This window comes from Struthio camelus, chromosome 3 (assembly GCF_040807025.1).
Source record: "Struthio camelus isolate bStrCam1 chromosome 3, bStrCam1.hap1, whole genome shotgun sequence".
Lineage (NCBI taxonomy): Eukaryota > Metazoa > Chordata > Aves > Struthioniformes > Struthionidae > Struthio > Struthio camelus.
Window position 1 is genome coordinate 76,968,359 of NC_090944.1, and position 12,069 is coordinate 76,980,427.

A 12,069-nucleotide genomic window follows, 5' to 3' on the forward strand; every position below is an offset into this window, starting at 1 on the left:
CAAGGAAGTCACAAAGCTAACAACGCTCTGAAAAGACATATCGTCTCAAAGCTATTTTCTTCATACTATTAACAATTCCATTTCCTTGTTTTCACATGTATCTGGCTGCACATTTCGGTTACCATGATTTAGTGGCTGAGAATGAATCTCCCTTACTAGTAGGTTCTTAACCATAAAGTGTTTCATATGCTAACATTCACGAGAGAAGTGCACATTCTAAAGAGAGATTTCACAGTCTCAGCAACTTTATATGAAAACACTGTGCAGCCAAAGGTGACACTTGATTATGCTAATTAGCACTTGCATATTGAAATAAAGAATGAGCCGTGCAGTTCTGCATACATACCTGTTTACATATGTATGCAACTTTTACAAGTTATGTTTGAAAATTTGGCTTACCCTAGAGAAGACAGTAAAGAAGAATGAAGAACTGTTACAATGGTCTCACCTCCATTCGGCAAGGACTGTACAGTTCCTTAAATGTCTTTTGATTCCTGACTAAATAAACGTGGACTGTGAAGCGCTGACAAATGTGATCTTCTAAGTGTTTTACTTACTTACCTAAGCGAACGTTTGCTGCTGAAAAGCAAGATGCTTCTCCACAGACAGAACGAACAAAAATATTCTAGAATGTATTGTACAGAATAACATCATTTTAAGTGGATCCATCTAGCTGTAAAAAACAATCTGAACTATAAATGTTCCCCTTCCTCAAAAAAAAAAAAACCCAAAACAAAAAAACCCACTTATTCTTTAGTTTGGTCCTGTATGACAGCAAGAAATCACTGATATATAGAAAGGGGGAGAAACAGGTAGTAAATATTCTATTAGTAAAAACACTATACAGAACATATTTGATATAGTTTAATTTGAAAATCCATTCTGAAAGAGGAGGACACTGAAGAAATCTTTACATATCATTATTTTGTGAGTTTCTGTGTCCCATCAGTGCCGGTCTAACTACGATGTTTCTTTTTCCGTACTTTTGACTTTGGTGCTGCCCAGAAGAGAGAAACAGACAGAAAACAACAGAAATGAATTACAATACCACCAGTGCCAGCATTCTTTTCAGTTAGGTCAGGATCAAAATAAATCCATAACGGTGAAACCTACCATTGGGATTTTCTTGTCTGTAGAAAGCTTTTAACAATTCCACAGCTTCTTTGGCCCGATAGCCAGCAGCGCACTGTTCAAATCAGAACAAAGTTCATGAACGCATCTGAGAATAACATACTCTATTCTTCACAATAATGCCTCAGGTACAAAATAGCTGTAAACAACTGTACTGTCTATTCTGCTCGTTTAACATGCATCTCTAACTATCTGGGGTCAGAAAAAATCTGCTTTCCGGGCTGAAGACCTAATACATTTGAAAAATGCAATGTTAAGGCTTAGTACAGTAAATCATCTATAGTTACTTAAATTTAAGTAAAACAAACTTTTCTAGTAACTTAAGTAAAATATTTACGCAATCTCTAATTTCTTTCATACTTTCATTTCTTTCAACTTACTCCATATAAATCGGAAGTACCTGGAAATGCAAGAGAGACACATTTTGTAGATAAGATTCCTACCAGAAAACACTCCTCAACATACCTATTCTTTATTCCTAGCAGTCACCTCTCAGGTCTTTTTGACCCTTCTGAAATATTTCTCCAAGCCATGAACATGAATGACAAAGCATTTAATGCCACTAACACTTAAGAGAACATCCACCTGCGTTAGAAGGTAATGAATTATACCTATGCATCGCACTGCAGCTGCCTAGAGGAGCAAAGGAAGGATTTGTAGTAAAATGAATCTTTTCCTTTCTTTGTTTTGGGCATAGAGGAAAATTAAATACCACCTGCCAATGTTGTTATCAAATGAACACTCCTTAGTACCGAGTATAGAAATTAATTCAGATACTAGTCTCACAAATAAACTCCCTGAAAGAAAGATTCTTAATATGTTTACACTACACTGCCAAACAGTATAGTCTTTCTGACTGAAATGCTCTCTGAACCTCGAGCCTTTAGTGTTTACTATAGTGTACTGAAATACATTACTTATTTTTTATATTCATTAAATCAAAAATGTTAAATCTGGAAAGAACTCTAAGGGGTATCTAATCAGTCTCCTTGTACAAGGCAGGATCATCTATAACTGTGTATGATGCGATAAATAATCCCTATCTATATGTGTGTGTGTATATATATGTGTGTGTGCGTATATATACACACACATATATATACGCACACACACATATATATATGGGTATAATTTTATAATGCTATAAAGTCTATATTTATGTATACTATGCCTCTACTGAATGCTTGTCCAGCCTTTCTTGGAAACATTCAATGACAGAGATGCCTCATTCTTCCCAGGCACTCAGTTCCACCGTTTCAGTACCCTTATTGTTCAGCAAGCTTCTTGATGTCTAAACTAAATCTTCCCAGCCACTTTTGCAGTCCAAACGTATTTTGGGATTTGAGCTATATGAAGTAGATTAAGCTAATGCACTTTACCTTCTGTATGGATAGATTGAGAGCACAAATACAATCAGTTCCACTGGCTCAGCTAAGAAACAATAACTTACTTAAAGTAGCTGTTACTTGATCTTTATCGATTAGGTTTGTACATTTAAAATAATTTTTCCGTTATGCCTCCTCCTGCAGCATACACTTACTGTTTTGAGTATTGCACATTTTAGACATATTTATTCTTACATCATCCCATGAGTATACTTCTTTCCTTTCCTCTTTGATGCATCCTTTTAAATATTTGAAGATGGTTTTTAGACTTTCCCTCAATCTTCTTTACTTTAAAGAAGATTAGGGTTTTTTACATCCTTTTCTTGTTAAATCAAGTTTACTGGACTTCTGATCATCTTTCATCTGGGTCCTCTTAAACTGATACATGACATTCTCAAAGCCTAGTAACCAAACTAGACATAGTACCCCAGCTGAAAACATTTTATAGCTTACTTCAAATGGTTCTCCTGTGTCTACCAAGTCACCAGAAGCAATGTTCAAGACTGAGCCACAGCCTCCAAATCGCTCATTTTGACAGCCGTATATTACTCGTGGAATTTATGTGAATGAGTTAAGGAATTAAAAAGTGAAAAGAAAGCACAGGAAGTAGAGTAGCCCGATTTCAGTAGTCATTAAACTTCACTAAAATGTGCTTGTACTTTTTAAACTAAACCAATCTGTACTACAATTCCTTCCTCCTAAAACCAGAACTTATTTCTCAATAATATAGGATGTACTGCTGAAGAAGCACGTCCAGCCTTCCTCAGAAGAGGATATGCATGAATCCTAAAGTGGAGGCATACAAAGCCTTGCTTTACTAATTGTTAAACTCTTCTGTTTCTACAGAACTAAACACTGGGCCAATAACAGCTGATTTGACATAGTAACATATTTCTGAAATGTATTTTCACAACCCTAACAGAAATCATTGCCATAATTGTACCTTTTCTCTTTCATTCTTGAATCTCTCATTATTTACCACGCAGTAAATAGTGGTGTGTGCACTGTCTCAGACAGTAATATGGTATCTCTTCTGGCTTTGCCTGGGAGTGTCAAGCTCTTCTCCAGTGGCTCATTACCAAATGAGTAACATTTTGACATGGTTTCGCAGCATGAATAAGCACCAAAGGATACTCATCAAGCGCAGGGCGGCTGCACACATGATACAAGGCTCTACAGTTACATACAACACTGTCTTTGGAAACACTTCCTCATGGGCTTTGTTGTGTTGCTTACACCATTCAAGGACCTGATCAATTGCCACCATTTCTGCATGTCGAGTAGCCTAGGAGATAAAAAAAAACATTTTTTAAAGTTTGCATTATCGTCAGCTTTAACGTTCTCACTTGTACAGATACAAATGAAATAAAATACCATGCCATAAAATTATTCCTCTTTTAATTCAAAGGCACAATGGCCTGACATCTAATCTATTAGTAATGCAATTATTTTCACTTTTGTTAAAGTAACAATGCAATGTTTTCTTGAGCGGTCTCTTTTTAGCACACCCCTCTGCTGGCTCACGCCACAGAAGTGATTTAATGAAAACACATTTTCAGTTTCACGCAGCCCAAACTGCAGAAGAAATACTCAATCCGAGCAACCACATATTCATTCTCATATAAAACATACACAAAATCCACAAGCTCAGACCAGTTTTTTCTTCTGCCTGCTTCTAGGCAGAGGAGTCAGCTCAGAAGTTCTCCTCTCTGTCATGCCTATATAACCAGATAAGACCCGAGGGCTCTCCTTGAGGTTTATGGGCTACACAAACCCCACTGGAACAACAGATCGAGCCCCCAAGTTTGCCTGTAAGAGCAAGAATGCGAGGCAGATGAACGTCTCTGGCAATAATAACTAACTGGGTCCCACCGCCACCTTTCTTATCCTCTAAAAACGTTACTGTGTCTGCACAGAGTGAATATACTGTGAATATGCACTAATTTCAGTATGTTTCTGGAATTACCTTGTCTACCATGTAGGCACAGTACTTTCAATTTGTGTATATACCTTATGTTTAATGCTGCCTGAGGATATGTACATGCACAATAAGTCCCTCATGTAATAGGCAGGGACTGCACCATACAGTTGATTACAAAAACACTGGAAAAACATTGATTCCTCTTTGCTGTTCAGGACAACTGAATGGCCAGTATCTCATAAACCACAGTGATAGGTTAATAGCACAGAAACCTGAACAGAATAAAGTATGTGTTGACTATAATTGCAGAGAGAGAAAAAAAAATCAGTAACATCCCAATGCTCTGTAATGTCTGCTGCAGTATGTTTTGCTAATCAAATGCCACAGCAAAAATATCACAAAATACTAGTCATGAAAGATCCCTCCAGTCACCAAGCCTAACGCTTATTTGAATTAAGGCTGTATGTTCCGTCTTTTTAATCTTTTCTGACAAAAGAATAGTTTTGACAGGCATTAGACTAAGACTTTAGCAATCCAAACTGTACTTCTGTCTCTGCTGCATTTATCTTTGTGTGACCTTAAATAATTTATTCACAATCCATGGACTTAGATTCAGGTTTAATTCTGTGAAGATTTGTGGTGATAACTGTGAGCTGCTCTACAATATATGGCAAAGGACCCATGCATAAATGATTCAGTGATAAGTTTAACATTGTTAAAAAAAAATGTTTTAAAACTCTTACAGAGATCTACGTTGCCCATGCCTGTATTAGCAAATAGTGCAGTGATAGTGCAGTGCAATAGGAGTGTATCTGTAAAGCAAAATAGCGTGGAGGACTCAACACCAATTCAGGGGAGTTCAGACTGGACTAGCTCTTGTTTGGTCATGAGGGCTGAACTGCCATTAGCAGCTGGAGTTCGTTCCATGTGTTCCCTAAGTGCATCTTTTCAGTATAGTTTCACCTGAAAGGAAGACAGTTTGCTAGCTCTGGGGCACAAACCAAAGCGTGGTAAGCAGAGACAATCAAGAAATTCATTCCAACAGCACACTTGTGATCACAGTAATGAACCCATTCAGAATGAAAACGTGCATCTGAATAAATAGACAGACATAATTCCTCCAGACTTTGTGATGAAATGCTGTCATAAAGGTTTCCTAACTGACTAAATGAGATCACATCAGCTGAAATCTCAGTACGCACACCTTACAAAGCTATAAGGCGCAATGCCCTCAAGCACAACAATCCTCTTGAACTCCTATGGCTACTGTAGCTAAGAAGTATAGTAGCAATTCTAATTTTGCGTCCCCAAAATCAGAGGAAACAAACTCTGTATCGGCTTTTCAACTCCTGAGTATGAACTGAAAACATGTAAGCAATGAGCCTTCATTTCTGAAACAAAACACGCCCCTAACCATGACACTGCCTTTACTGAACGTACAAAGTAGCTTTTATGCCTCTGCTGATCTTGAGAAGACAAGTTAGAGCAGCCATGCATCTACTGTAAATCATACCAGTTTTTACAGTAACGGTACAGAAAAGTAGACAGAAAAGACTATTACACCATAGAGTAGATCCCAGTGCATCCACCTCTTATATAATACATACTGTATTGGTCACCTCACCTCATGAAGATACGGAAACATCAGAAAAGATTCACCCTAAGGTGACAAAAGATTACCAGAGTTACAGAACACTCCATACAAAAAGAGACAAATCAGACTGCAGTTTGTAACTCATCAGAAATAGTCACTCGTTTTTTCAAGTTAAGGAGGAGAGTACTGCAGTAGAGGTTTATAAAATTGTGAAAAATGTGGAGAAAAACAAACGGTAAACTGTGCTTTATTATTTCTCATAACAAGTGGACACCCAATGAAATTATCGGGCAGTAAATTTAAAGCAAACAAAAGGAAGTACTCTTTCAGAAAGCACATAATTAAATTGTGGAACTCATTGTCACAGGATGCTATGGAAGCCAAAAACATAAATGAGTTCAAAAAAGGTTTAGACAAATTCATGGAGGGCACGTGCACAGATAGCTGTCAGAAACAATGATCCAAAGCAATCTCGGACTTTGGAAGACCCTGAGCTGTGCACTCCCAAAAGGGAGAGGATATGGAAGGGGAAGGTTTACCTCACCCTTTTCTTGTGTATTGAGCTCCTTTCTTAAGCATCTGCCAATGGTCACTCTTAGAGACAAGATATGGGGGAAGACAGAGCCAGGTGGTCAGTTTTTAAGGTAGTATCTTCTGCTGAGCTATGACTAGACTGTCATTTTTATTTGACTTCCTGTGAGTGTAAAATAACATATGAAAAACATGATTTTCATTTTGGGTCACTGACTTAATTCATATTCTTCTATAAGCCTGTAATTTTTTTTTAATTTGTCCAATCCTATACGTTATTTTGAAGTCAAAAAAACAAAAGCAGGTAAGAGTAGCAAGGCAAAAACGAAAATTCTTAGAGTGGCAAATGGTGTTGTAAGAAGAAATTATTTGAAGCTGATGTCACTGTGGAGAAAGCCTTGACATTATTAAAATAGTGCCCCAAACTCTGCCAAGTGTTCTATAGACAAATAAAGATACTATCCCTACCCTGAAAAGCTTACTTTCTAAATCTTAGACAAGAATTAACAAGTGAGAGCAAAGAAAGTTAAAGCTCAAAGCTCTATATTATCTCCTGGCATCATTAGTAATTTAAGAATGGGAACAATACTTCATTTTCAATTATCAAATACTGTACTTGCAAGACGCTCTGGGCAAAGACATATGCTACAGTGACCCAACAGGAGAGAACAAAGAGGAGAAGCCTGCATGTATTCACAAAGAACCTAAAACAGAAAACATTTTAGTGGGAAGCGTACAATTGCATCATACATGCGAAGAGAGATGACAAAAAAAACCCCCACACATTCTATTTGGGAAAGGCCACATATGTTAATATGAAGAAAATGCTAAGGTCGGTCTGAGGAAAGACTGAGCAAGCAACCATGTATGGGAGCTGCCAGAGGGAACACAGTATTGACACAAGCTTGTGAACCTACCATCAGGCTATTTAAAATGAACGTCTTACACAGATATTCATTGTGCTGTTATCGATGAAATCAAGTACTGACATGCCTAACTGTTTTGAAACGCTGATGCTAGATCCATGTTCCTAAGGAAAAACAATAAAACAAACACAGCTGTATATACACTTCCTTCTCCCAGTATCAAATTTCTCTACAAGAAATCTCTCCTAGATTATGATCAATAATTTTGAGAATTACTCCCACAGAATGAGAAGCAGTTTCTCCGATGCTAACGTGTTTCTCTATGGACATGTAGAGCAGAAAAAGTACGCAGGGTGACAAGAGAGAGACTGAAAAATCTAAAAACGTTGAGGAAGTAAACTTTTTCACCAAAACGAACAGTTTAGGAACAAGACAAAAGAAGGGATAAAGACGCTGCCTGCTCCTAACTCCAGTCAATTAGATCAGAGGATGCAAGAACTTACACATGGAGAAAATATGGAATTTCTCTGACACAAAGCCTAGTGGCAATTTAAATCTCAAGCAAGGGGAAAAAAGATAGGGAAGGACTATAGACATAACTGGATAAATAACTATTTTTAAACAGTGGAGAGTTTGCAAAGAATGAAAAAAGCAGAGCATTAGAAAGCTATATTTTGGAGATCAGAAAGCAAAGGCTAAAGGAAGAATCACCAAAAGTCAAGCTGAGTTAGACCTTGCAAAATAAACTACATAAACAGTGAAAACAGCTTGAGACAAAATATGTGAAAAGAAGGTACAGCTACTAAGATGAAGCTGAAATATAACTACAGCACTGCTCTAAAACAAAATTAATATTTTGTCTTTTCAATAAAGGTGATGCTGAGAATGGGGTGGGAAGGCAGAACAAAAGCATGGAAACAGAAATTACAGTGCATAAGATACAAACAGCATTAAGACATTAGAATGTCGAAATTCTTAGGAGATCAAAGAGGGACGAGGGGCAAAGAACAAGATGATAGATCACATCCATCACAGAAATACTGACGAGCTGGTGCATGAAGCTGCCAATCCTATAGCAAAGCTTTTAATACACCAAGACAGAGTATCACATGACTGAAACCTGTCAGAGCAAACAGAGTCACACAAATGAAAAAATATGAAGAAATATGATCTGACATCTACAGATCCAGGCTAGTCTCGGTAGCGAAACAGGCAACAGAACAAACTGTGAAGGTAAAATAAAGACAAGTACGTAAAAGGGAAATGAAATAAAACACAAAATGGATGTACATAAGACATTGGACATGCCTAATAACTTTTTTTGACAGACGTGTCTTTTTAGGGAAGAGAAACACCACTGATCTTTCTATATGTACTTCTGCAATGAATTCGGCCTAACACCCCACTGCAAATTTTTAGTCAGTCTGAGGAAAGCAGTACAATGCAAGACATGTAAGGTGGGCAAGCAAAGGAGAGAGGCTGTACTGAGATGAAAAATGCTTGTCCAGAGGGAGCTTGTTACTGGTGATGCTTAAAGACTCATTTTGTTTAAAAGTTTTCACTACCGATGTTGGCATTAATTGGAGAAACACCTACAGAACACAGCTAATGACATCTGATGAAAGATACCACTAGAAGAGAAAGGGTCAGAGTATCACCTAAGAAGCAGCTGGCCTTGAAGACAGGATTAAAAAAAAAAAGGTATAACAAAACAGCGCTGAAGACAAAGGCAGCTCAAGAACCGATAAGTAGAATTATTTCCAGGGAGAGAGGGAAGTATTATTGTTATCAAACAAGGCATGGGATAACGTCCACCTGGAATAAAGTATACAGTTCTGGTTAACTGAATTCAAGAAAGATGAATTAAAACTGGAATGGATATAGAGAAAAATTACTAGAATGAACAGAAAGAGAGAGCTATCTTCAGAGAGAAGATTAAACAGTTGGCTTGACTAACAGAGAAAAACAAATTCCAAAAGGGGATATGACTTTAAATACATCCAGGCTGTTTAAAATACTAGATGATGCTGGCACAAGAACAGAGAGACACAAACTGACCACAAAAAGTTTAAATTGGAAATCAAAAGTTTTCTAACCATCTGAGGAATTATGTTGTGGAGAAGCCTTCCAACATAAGCTGGGGCGAGAAGGCGAGAAATTAGTTTTAAAATGGAACTCGTTAAATTTATGAGGTCTGCTGGAATTGCCTCAATGGCTTGAGAGTTTTCTCCCCGCCCCCCAGGATTGTTCCTAAATAATGCCAGAAAATATTAGGAGAAAACTGAACACAATTTCCAGCGTTCAGATTTCCCAGTAAGCGTGTCTTTCAACCTCACATTTCTTTTAGACTATATGGAGCAATTAAGTATATGATCAGAAACTTAAAAGCGCTGCATACCCAGCATTTGCAATCATTATAAGCATTAATGAAAATTAAGCCACCAAAAAAAAAAAAAAAGATATTCAAGCTAAAAAGAAATTGAAAAATGACTTGATTTTTTAAAGATATTAACAGTTCACTGTTCCCAAAAGCAGCCAGGATTTTTGAAATCAGGCTACTTGGATTTAAGCACATACCTTCAGGAAACTCTGATATTAATATCAAAGAGGCCAGAAGCTTCCACAACACTTTTGAAGTTGACTCTGCTTTTGTCATCAGCCTCTTCAGTTAAGTTCTGCCCATTTATTAACACGATTCCTACAGTGTGTTAACATCGCTGGCACAATTTTCTCAAGGAGTGTCTACTTTCTCATAGTGCTTATCCTTATTTACCTTCAAATATCTGCCTTCTATTTCATCTAACTTGTGTGAGCTGTAGGAAAGTTATTTTATTGTTACAGATTTCCCTTTAACACAAATTAATATAATGATCTGCCTTTACTGTCACATTTTTGAACTCACAAGACTCATTTTCATCTTTTTTATATATTTTGGGATTAGAAACATCTAATATAAATTAAGGCCTGATCCTGCATGCAGATCCATTTATACGACACTTTAAGTTGTACAAAATCCCTGTTGGCTTTAATGAGTCTCTCAGCATCCATAAGATCGAATCTAATGGCTAAAATTGTAAGTATCAGGTCTAACTTTTAATGGCAGTATTTTTTTAGAGAGAACATCTTTGTCCAAGGAATAATTTTGATAAACTATACATTAGACTGTTAGTCTACATATTTCATAACCATACAACTCCCCCAACTCCTCTCTTTCCCCACCCCCTCCAAAAATGAGCCTTTTATTTACTTATTCATTTATTTGTAAGGAAGTCTTACTAAAAAAGGAGCAGAGCTAGATTTCCAGTGTATGTTTTATTACCCCTCAGAAAACCATATAATGTAATATGAGCAATTAGCATGTGAAATATCATAACTCAACTTTACTTCTCAAAGAACGTTTTGCCAAATAATATCCTTAGTCTACTCAGTTCTTTGTATTATTATATGGAAGGGTTATTCTGTAAGTTTAACAAATATCTTTGATACGTGATTAGCAATTAAAAATAAGCCTCTGCCATTTAGACAGATATCTAAGAACATCTAGGGGTCAATTACCAGTTACCTTTTTTACTACGTAATATTTTACTGCATTTTTCCGGAAGGAAACTTGGACAGTACTTCAATTCTGTTCATGAGAAATGAGGCTTCCTGTATATTTCCTTGCCTTTGTATACTAAGTACACTTGCATAATCATTTCTTATCGTGAAGAGCTCTAGTCAGTGGGCTTAACTCACATAGGGACAGACAGTTCGGGAAGCAAACGTTTCCACAAAATTATTTTTTCGTGGGAGACAGCTAGCTTGCTGATAACGTAAACGTCCTCCACGGCGTTTCTGTGGAAAGCCTTTCAGCAGGGAGGCCTCGCAGCTGGGCCCGCGCCGCCCTCTTCACCCACTACAGGCTTTTCAGGGCCTCCAACGGGCACGCCTGAAACCTAAAGGCCCTTCCGGGCGCTACAGTGCCTTCTAGGTGCAACGCGGCTTCATCGCCTTTCCTGCTTCTCTCTTCCGCCAGTCACCCCTGGCATCGGTTTGCCCTTCAGCCCCGGCGGGGCGAGGAGCTGACAGCCTGGCACAGCTGCTGCCCGCCGCCCCGGCCCCGCCGCCCCGGTCCCTCCCGGCCCGGGCCCGGCCCCCGCTCACGTTCTTGGTCTCGTTCACTTCGTTCCGGCCCCTGCCCAGCACCTCGTCGCCGCAGACCAGGAGGCAGCCCACGGGCACCTCCCCGAGCGCCAGGGCTTCTTTGGCCTGCAAAACCGCCACAGGCGCACACCGCCACCGGGGGGGGGGGGGGGAGAGAGAAAAAAAAAGCGCTAAATGAGGAGGGAAACACTCAAACAAGCGACTCCACGCGCACGGCGCCAACGGCCCGACGAGGCGCCACCGCCCCGGCCCCCGCTCCCCTCGCGTCCCCTCCCCCTCCCTCGGCTCCCCGGGGAGCGCGCGCGTGTCCGTGTCGCGTGTGCGTGGGTCGGTGCCGCCGCATCCCGCCCTGACCACGTCGAGGGCTTGGTCCATCCAGGCCAGCGCCGCCTCTTCGTCCTCCATGGCCGGCACCCGCGGCCGCCGGACGGTGTTTCCGGGGGGGGCCGGCGCGGCGGTGGCGCCGCGGGCGGGGCCGCAACGGGCGGGGGCGGGGGC

At 39.4% G+C, this 12,069-nt stretch overlaps 1 protein-coding gene across 1 annotated transcript; it reads right to left on the reverse strand.

The window, feature by feature from the left end:
• Positions 1-851: 851 nt before the first annotated feature.
• ADAT2 (adenosine deaminase tRNA specific 2) lies at positions 852-12,056 on the reverse strand. The gene is made up of 6 exons (XM_068938571.1): positions 11,926-12,056; positions 11,572-11,676; positions 3,651-3,801; positions 2,970-3,076; positions 1,114-1,186; positions 852-997 (listed from the first exon to the last, which is right to left on the reverse strand). The coding sequence occupies exons 1-6, from the start codon at positions 11,974-11,976 to the stop codon at positions 957-959; spliced, it is 528 nt and encodes a 175-aa protein (XP_068794672.1). The 5' UTR covers positions 11,977-12,056; the 3' UTR covers positions 852-956.
• Between the last annotated feature and the right edge of the window lie 13 nt (positions 12,057-12,069).

What these genes read in the sequence shown, in the direction of transcription:
- ADAT2 (XM_068938571.1), bottom strand. Translation starts at nt 11,976, where the DNA reads ATGGAGGACGAAGAGGCGGCGCTGGCCTGGATGGACCAAGCCCTCGAC. An exon ending in TGGACCAAGCCCTCGACGTG is followed by an intron (nt 11,677 to 11,925) that starts GTCAGGGCGGGA and finishes GCGGTTTTGCAG; the next exon opens with GCCAAAGAAGCCCTGGCGCT. An exon ending in AAGTGAACGAGACCAAGAAC is followed by an intron (nt 3,802 to 11,571) that starts GTGAGCGGGGGC and finishes TTTATCTCCTAG; the next exon opens with GCTACTCGACATGCAGAAAT.